Source organism: Cebidichthys violaceus, unplaced genomic scaffold (genome assembly GCF_023349555.1).
Source record: "Cebidichthys violaceus isolate CVI_PGR_0920_01 unplaced genomic scaffold, fCebVio1.0.p SCAF_8, whole genome shotgun sequence".
Classification (NCBI taxonomy): Eukaryota; Metazoa; Chordata; class Actinopteri; order Perciformes; family Stichaeidae; genus Cebidichthys; species Cebidichthys violaceus.
In genome coordinates this window covers 15,592,376-15,606,957 of record NW_027176964.1, presented here as the reverse complement: position 1 = coordinate 15,606,957, position 14,582 = coordinate 15,592,376, and the positions used below count along the sequence as shown (strand labels likewise).

Here is a 14,582-nt window from a genome sequence, read left to right as displayed (position 1 = left end):
AATTACAGTATAACAGCCCACTGGGATGCTCTTATTCCCCGTAACCATACCAACCGGTTTCAGCTAATTAGCGGAAAGCACAACCTTGTGAGACGTAAATATCTTTCTCTTGACATTAACTAACACAACAAAAGGGCTCGTATCGCAGAGAAGCTTCCATTGTATCTTTTGTGGAACTGTGTTCCGTGCGTTGTTACCTGAAGGGGCTTGTTTGTATCCACTACAGGGGGTGCAGCTACTTATGTGGGCAGAAGTGGGTTTTTTTTTTTTTTTTTTCTGGGCTTAATTACATCTGTGCTCAGTAAACACATCTCTACAACACCACTGTGATGTAACCCAGCCCCAGCAGATACAACCATGGAACACTGTACACATCTTTCTTTTCTTAGTTTCCCCATTGTGGATTGAGGAACACGAGTTTCTCTAATCAAATGTTGTTGTTTTTTTGTTGTTGTTGCTTTCCTTAGTTGACAGCTCGTCTGTGTAGATGCGATTAAATTATTTTGAATGCCACTGAACTATTTCAATAGCTGGTAGATGACAATATATTCAAAGTGTGGCTAAGCTATGCTTAATTTATGAATTAAATGTTAATGTAATCAGTTCAAAGTGATTGTGGGCGGATGCATTCTTATTGAGTGGAGAATAATCAAACAAGTCTGGTAAAAAGGCGAAATATGCTGCATTTACAGCTGGAGAGCCGTTAATGAATAAAGAAACGGTGACACAAGTGAACAAGGAAAAGGGTTTAATATGAATGGCTTTTTAACAAAGATTCCTCTAAAAGAACATCATGTGTCGTGGAATCGGTTGTCGCAATACTAACATCAAACAAGACATCTTTTGTGTAAAAAAAACAAAAAAAACGATTTAAATTGAAAATATAAAAAGTAGCATAAAACAAAGCGAAGATGTAGCTCTTTCTGCTTGATGAGTAAGCACCACAGATCATGTTCAAACAGCTCCATCAGCACAGCTCCTGTTGTTTGTGCTGTACGAACGCTCGCTGGAGGTAAAGACGTAAGAGATGTAGGCCATCAGCGTTGTATTCCCACCCTTCCAAACATTATTACGCTTCAAAGGGTTTTGGGACAGTACTTTCTCTCAAATCCGGCGACGTCGAACTTCCGCAGGCAGCCTTTGTAGTTCATGTAGCGGATCTTTCCGAAAACGTCTCTCTCTCTCCAACCCTGGTCATGGATGCCACAAATAGACCACATACAACCTGCAGGAGGGACGCACAGTGGAGAGGGCGTGAATGGGCGACCGAGGCTAAGCGGAGAGCAGGGCCGCCTTTCAATCAGAGGGTCGACGGTTCGATTCCAGGCTCCTGCTCTGCTAGTCTCATGTCAATGTGTCCTTGAGCGAGACACTTAACCCCTAAATGATCGTAATGACCTAAATGATCGTAATGTACATGTAAATGAATGTGTGAGACAAGTACATTCAAAATGAATCAGCGTCAAACTGTCCTCACCGACGAAGCCGTTGGGGTCCTGTCCATCCAGCTCGTAGCGATCGTTTAGGTATAGAGCGATGGAGAGGGCCTCCTCTGGTGAGGACGTCCACTCTAGAATCTTTTTGGCCCAGTACATCCTCAAGAAACCATGCATCTTCCCCTCGGTGACCATCTGGTACTGACGGAGGAAATACGACATAAACAACAGTAAGAAACAACGTTTTTACAATGAACACGGGCTGGTGAGCGACGCTCGTTCCAATGAGAAGGTACCTGAGCACCGTTCCAGAGTTTGTCGTGCGTCTTTGATTTCTCCAGCTGCTCAAGCGTGTAGACATACGGCCTCTTGTCCTTGGCATGATCTTTCAAGGTCTTTTGAGCCCACTCGTACGCGCCTGAGCAACACACACACACACACACACACACACACACACACACACACACACACACACACACACACACACACACACACACACACACACATATATAACTGACAACATCAGGAGCTTGAGTCGTTTACAAGCTATCGATTTGGAAATGGAAACTGACCCTCCACGCTGTCATATTTCTTGTTGTAGAAGCAGAAGTTGTCCGTCAGCTCTCTGCGCACGACCAGCTCCTCGATGAAGGAGGCGACAGAAAGACCTGCGGACTTCCCACTGCGCTGAACCTGCATCGCCACCCGCTGGGCCGACAGGTGGCCTGATGAGGAGCACGAAGAAGAGACAGACACAGCGGGACAGAATGAAAGGCAACGGCACAAGAGCTGGTGCGAGTTTTAAACAGAGGTCTGAGGAGCACCGATATCGATCCTTGTGGGAACACCCATCAACCCCCCCCCCCTTCCCCCTTCTCACAGTACTACTGACCGAAGCGGATCCAGGGGGACAGCTGGCTGAGGGCGGCGGCGTTTGGGTCGTTGCGTTTGGTGTCAAACAGTTTGAGGCGTACATCAATGAAGGACTCCAGCATGGCCAGCCCTCGCTCGGTGCCTGGCCGGGCCCACGCCGTCTCGCCTACTGCTCGGTCAACCTGCAGGGAGGCCAGGGTTTCGTCCCAGTCTACTGGCTGTGAGGTGAAGGTGGGAGAAAACAAAATCAGGCTTTTGTAGAACTGCAAACTTCAAAAAGGAGGTGAAGTTGTGATCCTTTCACCTGGCGTACGCTACATGAGGCTTGGAAGTGAATGGCATATCAAATCACAGCACTGCGGTTAAAGCACACAGCTTTAACATCTAGAGCTGGGAAGTCAATTTAAAACGGCGACTGCTTATATTCACTCATCGATAAATTATGTGCAGAGAGGAGAGGCTTGAAAGTCAATGCTTTATTGCAGCAATCCGACTTCAAAACTCCCCCATCAATGAGCTCCCCGACAGCAACTATTGATTTTTGAAAACACTTCCAGAGCAATGAATACTTTTATGGAAAGACGCATTATGATTCTGTTGTCTTAACTGATCCAAAAGTCCTGAATGTGACATAAAAACATAAATGTGGAACTTCTTGTTTTCTCTTCACAATAGCATGTTAACTTTTATTCAGAACAATTTGAGTCACTGTTACTGCAGCACTTACTTTGGCCGTTCTTGCGGCTGTGTGGGGGTGTTTCTCCACCAGAGGAAACTCTGTGAGGAACTCTGGCAACAGCTTTGTGATTTTCCCTCTGATCGTCCTGGCGGCATACTCCAGCTTAGGGGACGCGACCCAGCAAGGGACAATGTTGTGGGCATCAACCTGTGAAAAGGGAAAAAATAATGAGGTTCTTTCACTCATATAACAGACACATCAAATGTGAGGAGGATCAGTTGCGTTGTTTTTTTTTTTAAAAATATGTATTTAATTGTGAACAAACGTGACAAGGACAAGAAATAAAGCAAAGCAAAAAAAAAAAAAAATCAGAGAAAGACAGGAGAGAAATTAAGCAAACATATCTGATGTCAGCAAAAAATCCAGAATGCAGAGCATCTTCTCGACACTCTCTCCCTCTCTTGAGTGGTCTTTACCTGTATGAGGGGAACGTCCTCCGGAAGAGTCTTTTTAACATCCTCCAACCACTGCAGAGGCTCTCTGAGGGGGGAGAAGTCTGTCACCACGGCCCCCAGGCCGCGGTCAGAAACAAAGCCGGGGAGGGTGTCCCCTGCTGAACCGCGCAGCAGGTGGAACTGGATGTCCAAGGCTTTGCATTCCTGTTTGGTTCGGGGCAGAACAACAGAGTTTAAACAGACCCGGTTGTGGGTAAAAGTGCCAAATAATTGGATCTTTGGATAATTGGATCTGAATATATTCCACATAGGAATATATTCCTATGTGGAATATATTTGACTTGTGTTCCTTTTAAAAGCCCCCTAAACCATCACCCATCACCCATCACCCATACTATCTGTAACTACAGCTATACATGTGTATACCACAAATCGATGGTTTTGGCTAACCATGTGATTTAACAAAAAAAAAAGAAAGTTAAGCAGCAAATTGTCAGATTTGAGAAGTGTGAAACAAGATTGTTTGTCATTTTTACTTTACACTTCAACATTTAATACATCATACAAGTTGTGGGTGTTTAATTGGCTGTCAATAAAACACTATAGATCTAACAAATAAAATAATAAAAATGACAAATGGCCATATTGTGTTTCTGGAAGTTGTCAGATTCTAATCATCTTAAAAGCCCAATGTCATCACTTTATAACTAAATTAACTTAAAAAAGAAAGAAAGAAAGAAAGAAAGAAAGAAAGAAAGGCATTTTTTGTAGAGCCTGCAAGTGGTTGGTGGCATTGCTTAATCTGGTTGATGTACAAATAGAACACATGCATTAGATGGAAGTTATGGCTGTACTCAGTGCATTAAATAAAAAACACATGGAGTCAATACCTTTGCAACTTCTTCCAGACCTTTCAGCATGAAGCTGTAATGTCTCAGAGTGGACAGTTCTGATTTGGGGACAACCAGGCAGACACAGACGTGCAGAGGAAGGTTCTCCTTCAGAGCAAGCTGCTGGGCGTGGACCAGCGCCCAATTATCTACAACACGGAGGGAAGCGCGCGCGCGCGCACACACACACACACACACACACACACACACACACACACACACACACACACACACACACACACACACACACACACACTTAACATGTTATACAAGCCAGTAAAAGGCTCTTGTCGCGTTACTGTTGGTAGTTTTACGCGTTTACCTTGTACTCTGTGGTCTCTTAACATCCAGTACAGGACCCCCTCAGAGTCCTGCTTTATCTGGGTTGCGTCAGATATAAGGCGGAGGCGCCTTTTGTTGAATTCCCCCTCCTTGTTCTCCGTCCTGTGCTGCTTCACAAGGTCCTCCAGCCAGCCTCCAGCTCTCTTGCTCTTCTCCTCCTTCGTGGGAGCTAACTTCTGCTGCTTGGCACCGGGCTGTTTGGCAGCAGCGGATGTGGACTTGCGTTTTCTGTCTGACATGATGATCGGACTGGTGAGTGACTTGGTCAGGAGGGAGAGTACCGAAGTGGGTCTCCGATCACTGTGGACAACAAGCCTCAATAATCTCCTCGGTTCAGACGAGAAAGGTGTGCTGCAGGTAAACCACATTAACAACATGGTGTTAAGACAACACGTGTCCGTTAGCAAAACATAACAGACGAAAACAAGCTCATGGTGGGAGACAGAATAAATCAAGAAACACCAAACGCATAAAATATTAGATGACGGACAAGCAACACCACGACGACGCGTATCATTCACACTTACCTCCTCCAAACACAGAGCAACATACAGTGAATACAACGTGACGTACGTCTGGAAGGGCTATTTCAAAGATAGCTAGCAGAGGGCTAGCAGTCAAGCTGTGAGAAACAACGTTAGCGAGCGTCGTGTTTCTCTTTACACAACCAGTTACATGAGGTTTTGTAACACACGGTTCTTGTTGCATTTTACTACATTTCCCACAATGCAGCTGGGCTGTCTCCACAGCGCGTGCGCGGCGCCGTTTACGTTCGGGGTGGGAGTTGTGTGTTTGTGTGTCAGTTGGTCTGTTGTAGCGTAACGTTAGCCTTACAAGGGGACGAACAGTTAGCACGGCTGCCAGCCAGTATTGTATGTTTGTCGTGCTTTTTAAAGTATGAACAAAGGGGACGTTACAGCAGCCCGGAGGCGACGACCAGTGGTTCCCGACAAAGTCGACATGTCATTAGGTAAGGTCCTCGGTAGCGAACCGAAAGCGTTACTAGAGTAACGTCACTACAGTTAGCTGACGTTAACGGTAGCTACTGACGAGTGGGGAGCACGTCCATGTCGGGAGGTTTGTCAGTTGCTAGCTAAGCTAAATATATCTCACGTGAGCACTTTGTTTATCGTTACGTGTGTGATTTGACGTTGCATTTAACAGATGACATCATTCGACTGAACAAAAAAGAGCAACAGTTACAAAGGAGACAGGCCCCGGTGAACCGTCGACCAGTCAAGAAGACCCAAGGAAAGGGAGCACCGAGAACTGTTGGACCCGTCCAGAGAGGTGTGTGTGCGCGCGCTAACAAATTCTGTCGAAACAACTACCGTAACGTTACATGTGTAATGTCGCTGATGTTATCTTTACCAGGAGGTGGCGTGCCCCGAGGAGGAGCTCCTAAATTAAGAAACAGAAGAGCCCCCCCACCACCTGGGCGACGACGGGGTCAAGGGGTCATCACAGGCCTCGCGGCCCGGAGGCCCACCGCTCTGCTCAAACGAGTTGGCACGATCAACAGAGCAGCTGTCGGTCAGGTAACGGAGGACGGACTGTAGTGCACACCAACATATAGGGACATGTCACTCCTAGTGACCTCTGAAACCTAATTGTAGACAGCTGACTCATCGATATAAACCCTTCTTTTATAATGTAAGAGGATGTCAGAGTACAATATCAACTTATCTGTCTTTAGGTATGAACTCACTGAGCTTACCTGTTCTTTATAAGAGTCTGATGATGAAGTGACTGTCGTCTTCTGTCCCACATTACTTTCAGGTTTTTAGTATTGAGCTGCATCACACTTGATTTCAGGCAGTAATTTGTATTAAATCCAAATTAAACTAATCCTTTTCCTTACTATTCTGATTGGATTCTTACGCCTGTGTTACCCGGTGTCGGCTCTTGCTGTCTATTTTAAGTTTTGCCTTTGCTTATACGTCTGTGCTTCACCCCCCCCCCCCCCCCCCCCCCTTTTCAGAAAACAAGACAGAAAACAAAGCCATTCATTCAACGCACCGACGCCCCGTACAGAAAGCAAGAGGCACAGAGGCGGCCCTACAGGCAGCCAGATCCTCCGAGAGGTCAGAATGCAACGCCGGTCAGGAGACCATTTCAGCTGCGACGGCGGTGAGAACACCTTCTATTAAAAACGTGTGTGCAGTCATACGGTGCACTTCCCTCTGAATTAAAACACGGAGGATTGTGGTGTAAGACCCCAAAGACAACTGAGTATACGGCAACACACACACACACACACACACACACACACACACACACACACACACACACACACACACACACACACACACACACAGCTGTTTTTTAAATACTGTTTCTTTTCTTCTTCCTCCTGCAGACCACTGCCGCCTGTCCAGCAGACTCGGAGGGAAGCACGGCAGGCGACTTTTCTTTTTCACAGAGGACTCAAGGTACATGATGGGTTATTAAATGTTATGCATTTATTGTTTTATCTGGACATTTTAAGAGCTAAATCTCTCTTCAGACTAAATGTAAGAATATTACTTTTTTATTCCTCTTTGCTCCGTATCACAGGTCCACGCCCAGGTGCAAAAGACAAATCCTCACAGTCCTCCAGTCAGAACTCGGCAGTGAGTATCTTTTAGAGGTCACAGTGTAGTTTTGCTCTTGTAGTTAAAATTGCCTTTTTTGTTATTCAGTGACATGTGGGAAGAAGCGGAAATCACACTAATTATCATTTGGAGTGGAAAGAAAGACTATTGTTTTCCATGTCAAAGTCTGTGTCGTGTGACACAAAACAACAACTTCCCTGTTTGTCCACCAGGTGGCGCACATCGACGGCCAGCAATGGAATCCTGACCATTTCAATTGACAACCCCACAGCCAGGACTCAGCCTGAGTAAATACCGCAATCCCTGCAGAATCTTTAAGAACATTTGTTTATTCCTATTTAATAATGGAGATGTAGTCGTGCATCGTATTACACACACACACACACACACACACACACACACACACACACACACACACACACAAGAAGCCAGCAGATACAAGAGACTGACTGTGTGACTTGTTCATAGGCCTCCCTCTGCCTGGACCCTGCACCCCCCAGCAGCCATCCCTGCTCTGGCAAAGATGGAAGTAGCGGAGAAGAAAATACCAAAAGGAGTGCCTCTGCAGTTTGACATCAACAGTGTTGGGAAACCGGTGAGAGCATGCTACTTATATTCCTAGATGCTTTAATAGACCGACAGAGGACCCCCCCCCCCCCCCCCCCCCCCCCCCTCGTCTCAATCAGAGTGCTTTAACGACTCTCTGGTGTTCTTTTCTTTCTACAGCAAACATCGATCACCCTGAACGAGAGATTCCGCATCCTGAAAGACCAGCGCACCACCGCAGCACAAGGCAGCAAAGGCAGCCGATTCGTCACCGTCGGTTAGTCGACAAGAAAAAAAAAAAAAAAAACCCACGATGAGTGTTACTCAGAAGGCCGTTTGGTCCGGCTCAGACCCACACGGTGAACCCCAGCTCTCCGATGGGTGACCCTCTGACGTTACCTATGGGAGGGAGGAGGACAGTAGGACACGAGGACAACTGAGAGAAGTGTGTCAATGGAAGACTTTGTTGTGAGTCCCCATTCATTTTCCATGTTATTGTACTCCACTGTTTGTATTGTGGAGGTCCTATACTGGGAAGAAGGGAGCTTTTTTTTTTTTTTTTAACCCCCCTTTGGACTTGGAACTGTTGACGCATCATGAAGACTGCTTGGGAGTATTTCTTTTCAGAGGACTGCTATGCATTGGTTAGGGTGACGCGTATGTTCTAAAACTTCTTTAGACTTGTTTTGTAATGTTTCTTCAATAAATGAGTTTCTCTTAAAAGATTGGGTAAGCTTCAGTACACTGAAAAGCTCCTTCTGCTGTAGTCCAATAGCGCCCTCTGGCTGTCGAACATAAACCAACCACCTGCCTCTCTGAGAAGCACTTTAATTAAAGTATATTCCCTGCATCTGTAGTGCATCCTGGTGGCTTTATGAAAGGACACAGAAAGAGGATCCAATGTTTTATTTAGGGCAATTCCAGCTTCAGGTAGTTTACCAGTGAGCGGTTCAAACGCTCCTAAAACTAAAATGTTGTATTAATAGAACTTTGTAACAAATTAAACTGACTCATTTTGGAATCTGAATATTGCTTTTATTTAAATACATTAAAATTTGCAATGTAACAAAACTATTGGCATATGAAATTCAAACACCATTTAATGAACAAAACATGGCTCACTTCATTTTTTTCTGCGACTAGTGTCAGTAACACTAGGTTATGTTTCTCTCTGCTCTGCTCCATTTACACTGTTCACAGACTGTCTCACAATAAGAGTGCTAAATAAAAATGAGGTAAGAAAGTGGTTTGAAGATTACAGATCATGCAGAACATGCTGGACAGCAACAAAATAGTTTGTGAAGAAGGAAGTAACAAAGAAAAAAAAAAAAAAAAAGATGTGTGCATTTAAAAATAATCAATTTACACAGCTTTGCATCTTTGGTTACAAAGTAGGTTGAATGATTTCACAGCTTCCCCCCCCCCCCCGATCCCCCTCAGGACAAACGTTGGGAGAAAGAAAATGAAGGCGGGGGGGTGATGGCAATACTAATTCACTTTTAGGTAAAACAACCAACAGAATTGAATCTTCATCAAATACATTCTGCAGGCTCACATTAAGATTTGATGTCAACGGGTGAAGTGTCACCCATCAAGGCTCTTAATACTTTATATTATACAAAAAAAAAAAAAATGTACATTCATACTGGATCTTGACTTGAGCTATGAATTGGCAATTGCAGCGTATAATAATTTGAGTTAGTGTTAAACATTTGTCAGATTTCTTCTTTTTCTCTTTTTTTTGCCTACAATGTTAAACAAAGCGTTGCCCCCCAGGACGAATGGAGAATCTGTTGAAACACTGAAGAAGAGGAAGAGGAAGAGGAAACAAGCCACCGGGCTACTGTTAGACAGGTGTCGTGAACTTGTTCATTTATGAGAATAGCAGCCCTGTAATAAATAAAAACACTCGACAGTAGAACTCAAAAGACCGATGCAAGAGGTGGACTTGATGTAAAAGTAACGGCAGCGGTGTGGCGCTCCGAAGAACAGACTCTCTGTCTCCCTCTCTCCCTCTCTCTCTCTCCCACTTCTTACTTTACATGAAACAGCAAGGCTAAAAAAAAATCCCCCTTCACCCACTCAATTATCTCATTTAAAAAAATAGTCGCTCTTTTTGACAATCGCTCCCGTCCGTCCGTCCGTCCCTTATGCGAGCTGAAGACTCCCTCCCTTTCCGACACACCCACGGCTTGAGGAGGTCTCGAGGTCGGGTCGGGTCGGGTCGTGAACCGGTCCGACTCGGGCGCCTGGTCCAAGAAAATGACATTCCTGTCCGCGAGCTTGGACCCAGCAGTCAACCGCTCCGGGAACATCGCCAAGATGAAAACAAACATCACGACCGTCCCCGATACTCTGTCTCTACACACACACACACACACACACACTTTCTCTCTCTCTCTGTTGATGATTGCATTAACACTGGAAAGGCCCACAGTACAGATGCATACACTCTTACATTCCAACACCAATTCACAGTCACACTTGCTTGCTAACTCACCCTCACACTCACACACAAACACACACACACAAGCACTGTACTTTGTGGTCAAGCTGGTGGCTAAGAAGACAAAGTTCTTTTTTTTTTTTCTTCTTTTTAATTTCACATAGACTATTTGTAATACGTTGTAGAGAAGATGCTCTTTTTTTCTTTTTCTTCCCCTGCCCTTTTTGCGAAGCAAGGCAGATGCACTTCAAGCGGAGGTGACGTTGGGTTGCATTTGTTGTTGGCTGGGATCGAGTTGAGTCTGGAGCTGCTGGGGTTTGGGCTGCTGCTGGAGCTGGATCTGGGGGTGTGACTGTGGCTGAGGCGGAAGTTGAAGCGGAGGCTGGGTCTGCTGCTGAGGCTGAAGTTGAAGCGGAGGCTGGGTCTGTTGCTGAAGTTGAAGCGGAGGCTGGGTCTGCTGCTGAGGCTGGCTGAGTCCTTGCTGCTGGGGGGGCGTGGTGCCGGAGCTGGTGGCCGACTGGGCGGGCAGCTGAGACAGCTGCTCGCTGTTGGCGAGAGATTTCAACACAGCGTTCTCCCTCTCCAGCACAGAGTTCCTCTCAAACAGCTCCTTGATCTGCTCCTTTAAGACCTCCACCTCCTCACGCACCGCGTACATCAGATGGCTTTTCACCAGGTCCTGCAAGAGACGCGAAATGTGCAACAACATTTAAAAAAAAAAAAAAAAAAAAGACCCGACAAGAGGCAGCAGAGCGACACGAGAGGCTGATTTATCATGTTCTAGACAAGGACGTCAGAGGGAAGCTCAAGGCTGCATGTGTGCAGTCGAGTACATTAAAGACTCCATGAATCTAAAAATAAGTCGAGGCAGACATGAGAGCTGGATGTCAGTATATAGTCAAACATATCCAGGGGAAAGGTGAACACAAATGACTTGAATTCAGCCCCATAGTACAGTACACACTTCCCATGTAACTGAATACCTACTTCATACATTTTGAATTTATGAAAGCGAGAACAATATACTGTGTATGATCCGTCGTGAATGGATTACCTACCATTGCCTGTTCAATTTTATTATCAATGGCAGCAACATTGGTTCCCGAGGCCCTGAAGAAAAAAAAAAAAAAAGATATAAAGTTAAGTTAGAATCAATCTCAGGTCAGGATTCAAAACCTGAGAGAGAGAGAGACACAGACAGACAGACAGACAGACAGAGAGACACACAAACAGAAAGAGATTTCTTGTCTTTTCCCCAAATGATGGCAAAAGCAGACAATTTAAAATACTGAACAAAATGAACATAACACATTATAACTATCTAGATCAGGTCACTGAGTTTACAGGAGAAATTGAGAAAAAAAAAGAAGAAAAAAAAAAGCTTGGCTGCAGGCAGCAACAAATCCAGGCTCACGCAACTCTTGCGTCATTTTGTGGATCCGACATATTCAGTAAAGGTGTGCTAATTGACGCCCACATTCTCCCACCTCTTATGACTATAGCTATGATGACCCCATTTTTTTGTGTGGGGGGGGGGAGGCGGACGGACGGGACTCATTCAAATCGATCATAAGTTCGCTGCAGTGCGCGCGCGGCAGCGGGCCGGTGTCTCCCGGGTGTTACCTGTAGCGTGTCCGACAGGAGAGCAGCGGGTCGCGGGTCGCGTGCCGGCTCGGGCCCCCGTGGCAGCAAGGTGGTTTGTAAGAAAACGTGCACGGCATGGCGCTGGCTGCCGCGGGAGCTACATCGGCAAGCGGCGGGGGTGGAAATAGGCCAACTGGAGCGGCACCGGAGGGCGGTTTAGTGGGGCAGCTTTGACCACATTTAGAAAAAGTGAAACCTGAACCGAGGGGCGGAGGGGTCAGGAGGCGGGGCGTCTCCTCTCCACCCGCTTAATAGTCACTGTAGCCTACTGACTGCTGGAGTGTGTATGGAGGCCTACTAGTGCCAACCCTTTAGTTGAAGTTACTGTGGTTATGAAACAGTCTCAGTGTAGTGCTGAGCGGTCCCACGCTGAGAGCAAACACCGACACCACGCTGCTGCAGGACCAGAACCAGGACCGCCCGTAGCGGACTGACCCTGCTGAAAAGGTTTTCTAAAGGAAACGTTCATGAACCCATTCAGAAATGGTTAAATTAACAGTGAAGTTCTTAAATGAACTAAATTCTTGAGAAAAAAAAACTATAATGTAATATAAAATACTAATATTAATTAAATGTAGGCTTTTCACCAAAATAACGATCAGCAAATATTCATTCATAACAGCTGATATCCGGTTAAGCGACAAGAAACTGAAGTGCAGAAACGTCTCAAACGTTTCAGGTAACAGTGTCACCATTACATAGTCTCTCCACCAGAGGGAGCCGAACGGCTTGTCTTTTCTAACTATCATGACTCAGTGAAAATATATCCAAGCTCTTCAATAAGTTCTCTAAATCAAAATAAAAATGCACCAGTACGGTATTTTAACATCTTTGGGTCCAACATCGATCGGCCTATTGATTTACTGACCTCTATTGATTTATCGACCTCAAGAATCCTGGACCGGTCGGGCTCATAATAAAGAATCCTAAAGGAAGGTTTACGTCTGCAACAAAAGGCTGACATCACCATAAATACCATCACACGCCAGGAAGATGCCTGCAAGTAGACACCAGGTTGAGTATAGACCTCCCCCCCCCCGAGGACACAATGTTCTTGTTCCTCCACACCATCCATTGTGTGTGTGTGTGTGTGTGTGTGTGTGTGTGTGTGTGTGTGTGTGTGTGTGTGTGTGTGTGTGAGGCCAGAGGAAGCTCTCGCTAGATTGCTATCAGACGGCTTTGCCAGGGAAGGAATGTTCCCTATACCTCCGCTGCTAGGAAACACCGTCACTCACACACCCCCACCTTAGAGTGACAGTGCACTGCTCCCCCCCTTTGAAGCCCGTCTCTCACACACACACACACACACACACGCACGCACGCACGCACACACACACACACACACACACACACACACACACACGTCTAACATGACATGCAAGTACATCATACAATGAACAAAGCAGACCTCCGTTAAATAAGACACACATGGTGTCACTCAGCCTAGAAACACACCCGTCACTTTAAGACAAACTACAAACGAGCACATTTCAGCAGTCAGCGCTCACTCATCAGCATCTCTTTATCTCCCTCACAGACCACATTATGTGGAGCCATTTCTCCAGCGGCTACATAACCAAAATGTAAAAATAAAAAATAAATAATAAAAATGTGTATAATTTAGATGAGGCCCTCCTGTAGTCATTCACAGGCCTGTGCCCCCGGAGGAACCTCTCAGCCCGTGAAGTATGGACTCTCTGGACGACACCCTTGTTGCTTCATCAGTGGCTTCAGATGACACACGTTACCATTAACAAAGTCACTCTGTAGCGGTCCGACATAAGACACAGTTACTGTTCAGTTTATGGCCCCATCTTTAGCCCTCTTTAAAAAAAGGTCACATGTCGAACCTCTTCCTTTGTTTTCCTAACTAAGCCCTAGAAATAAAGAGGAGAATTCAGTTCGGAAGCTGCTGCAAGTTCACAACAAACAGGAGGAGAATTAAGATGCAATTTGCCATCTTAATAAAAAAGTGAGACGACAGCTTTTTTTTTTTTCCTCCCCCAGCAGTTGCTCCATAAACTCAACTCACTTGTGCTACGAAATATCAGAGAATGCAGAATAATTCATGATAATAGAGTAAATTGAATTGTTCTCATGGTCTTTTGTTGTACAGCTGATCAAGAATTACAACCCAACAGTTTGTGTCGCACCAACGATCCACATTTCGGCGACGACCGTCTTGGGTTACACGATTTGACTAATGCTAAACAACCCCCCCCCCCCCCCACCCGATGTGAACCAGAACAGAGACGAGTCAGAATGAAAGAATGAAGAATTGAGCGCGGTTGTAAAAGGCAGCTGTTCTGCAGACAGAAGAGGATTCACCCAAGAGCGGTTCTGGATGTCGACAACAATAAAGGGCAGACGCTCCCTGGAGCAGTCGGGACAAAACAAAACAAAACAAAAAAAAAAAAAGTTGAGATTTGTGAAAATAATTACCTCTGGGAAGGGAAATTTGATACAGAATAGATGATTGTGATGATTATTAATGCACTTATTGTCTGCTCTATATCAGAAATGTGTGAAAAGTGAGCGTCACAATCTCCCAGGATGGGATTTTGATGCATTCAAATTGCTCATATAATTGCGTATTCAAATTGTTGCACATCATTTTCTGCCAGTCGACTAATCGTTTCAGCTCTTCGGTCGACAGCGATGCTTTGTTGTTGCTCCC

General features: G+C 45.5%; 3 protein-coding genes across 3 annotated transcripts in view; 1 reads left to right on the top strand and 2 right to left on the bottom strand.

The window, feature by feature from the left end:
- Positions 1-733: 733 nt before the first annotated feature.
- On the bottom strand, positions 734-5,334 carry cpdp (CPD photolyase). The gene is made up of 10 exons (XM_068701601.1): positions 5,203-5,334; positions 4,656-5,026; positions 4,334-4,482; positions 3,465-3,647; positions 3,037-3,195; positions 2,329-2,527; positions 2,009-2,161; positions 1,733-1,854; positions 1,478-1,637; positions 734-1,225 (listed from the first exon to the last, which is right to left on the bottom strand). Exons 1-10 carry the CDS (start codon positions 5,223-5,225, stop codon positions 1,077-1,079), a joined length of 1,668 nt encoding a protein of 555 aa, XP_068557702.1. The 5' UTR covers positions 5,226-5,334; the 3' UTR covers positions 734-1,076.
- A 109-nt stretch (positions 5,335-5,443) lies between these two features.
- On the top strand, positions 5,444-8,836 carry LOC137865991 (UAP56-interacting factor-like). Its single transcript, XM_068701602.1, has 9 exons — positions 5,444-5,645; positions 5,840-5,965; positions 6,050-6,213; positions 6,657-6,805; positions 7,035-7,107; positions 7,232-7,287; positions 7,482-7,556; positions 7,738-7,864; positions 7,996-8,836. Exons 1-9 carry the CDS (start codon positions 5,573-5,575, stop codon positions 8,095-8,097), a joined length of 945 nt encoding a protein of 314 aa, XP_068557703.1. The 5' UTR covers positions 5,444-5,572; the 3' UTR covers positions 8,098-8,836.
- LOC137865988 (TSC22 domain family protein 2-like) overlaps positions 8,829-14,582 on the bottom strand; it is a 12,349-nt gene continuing 6,595 nt past the window's right edge. The window contains exons 2-3 of the mRNA XM_068701600.1: positions 11,320-11,371; positions 8,829-10,940 (exon numbers count right to left, since the gene is read on the bottom strand). Coding sequence (XP_068557701.1) covers positions 10,509-10,940; positions 11,320-11,371 — 484 coding nt within the window. The 3' untranslated portion in view covers positions 8,829-10,508. The remainder of the gene's footprint in view (positions 10,941-11,319; positions 11,372-14,582) is intronic.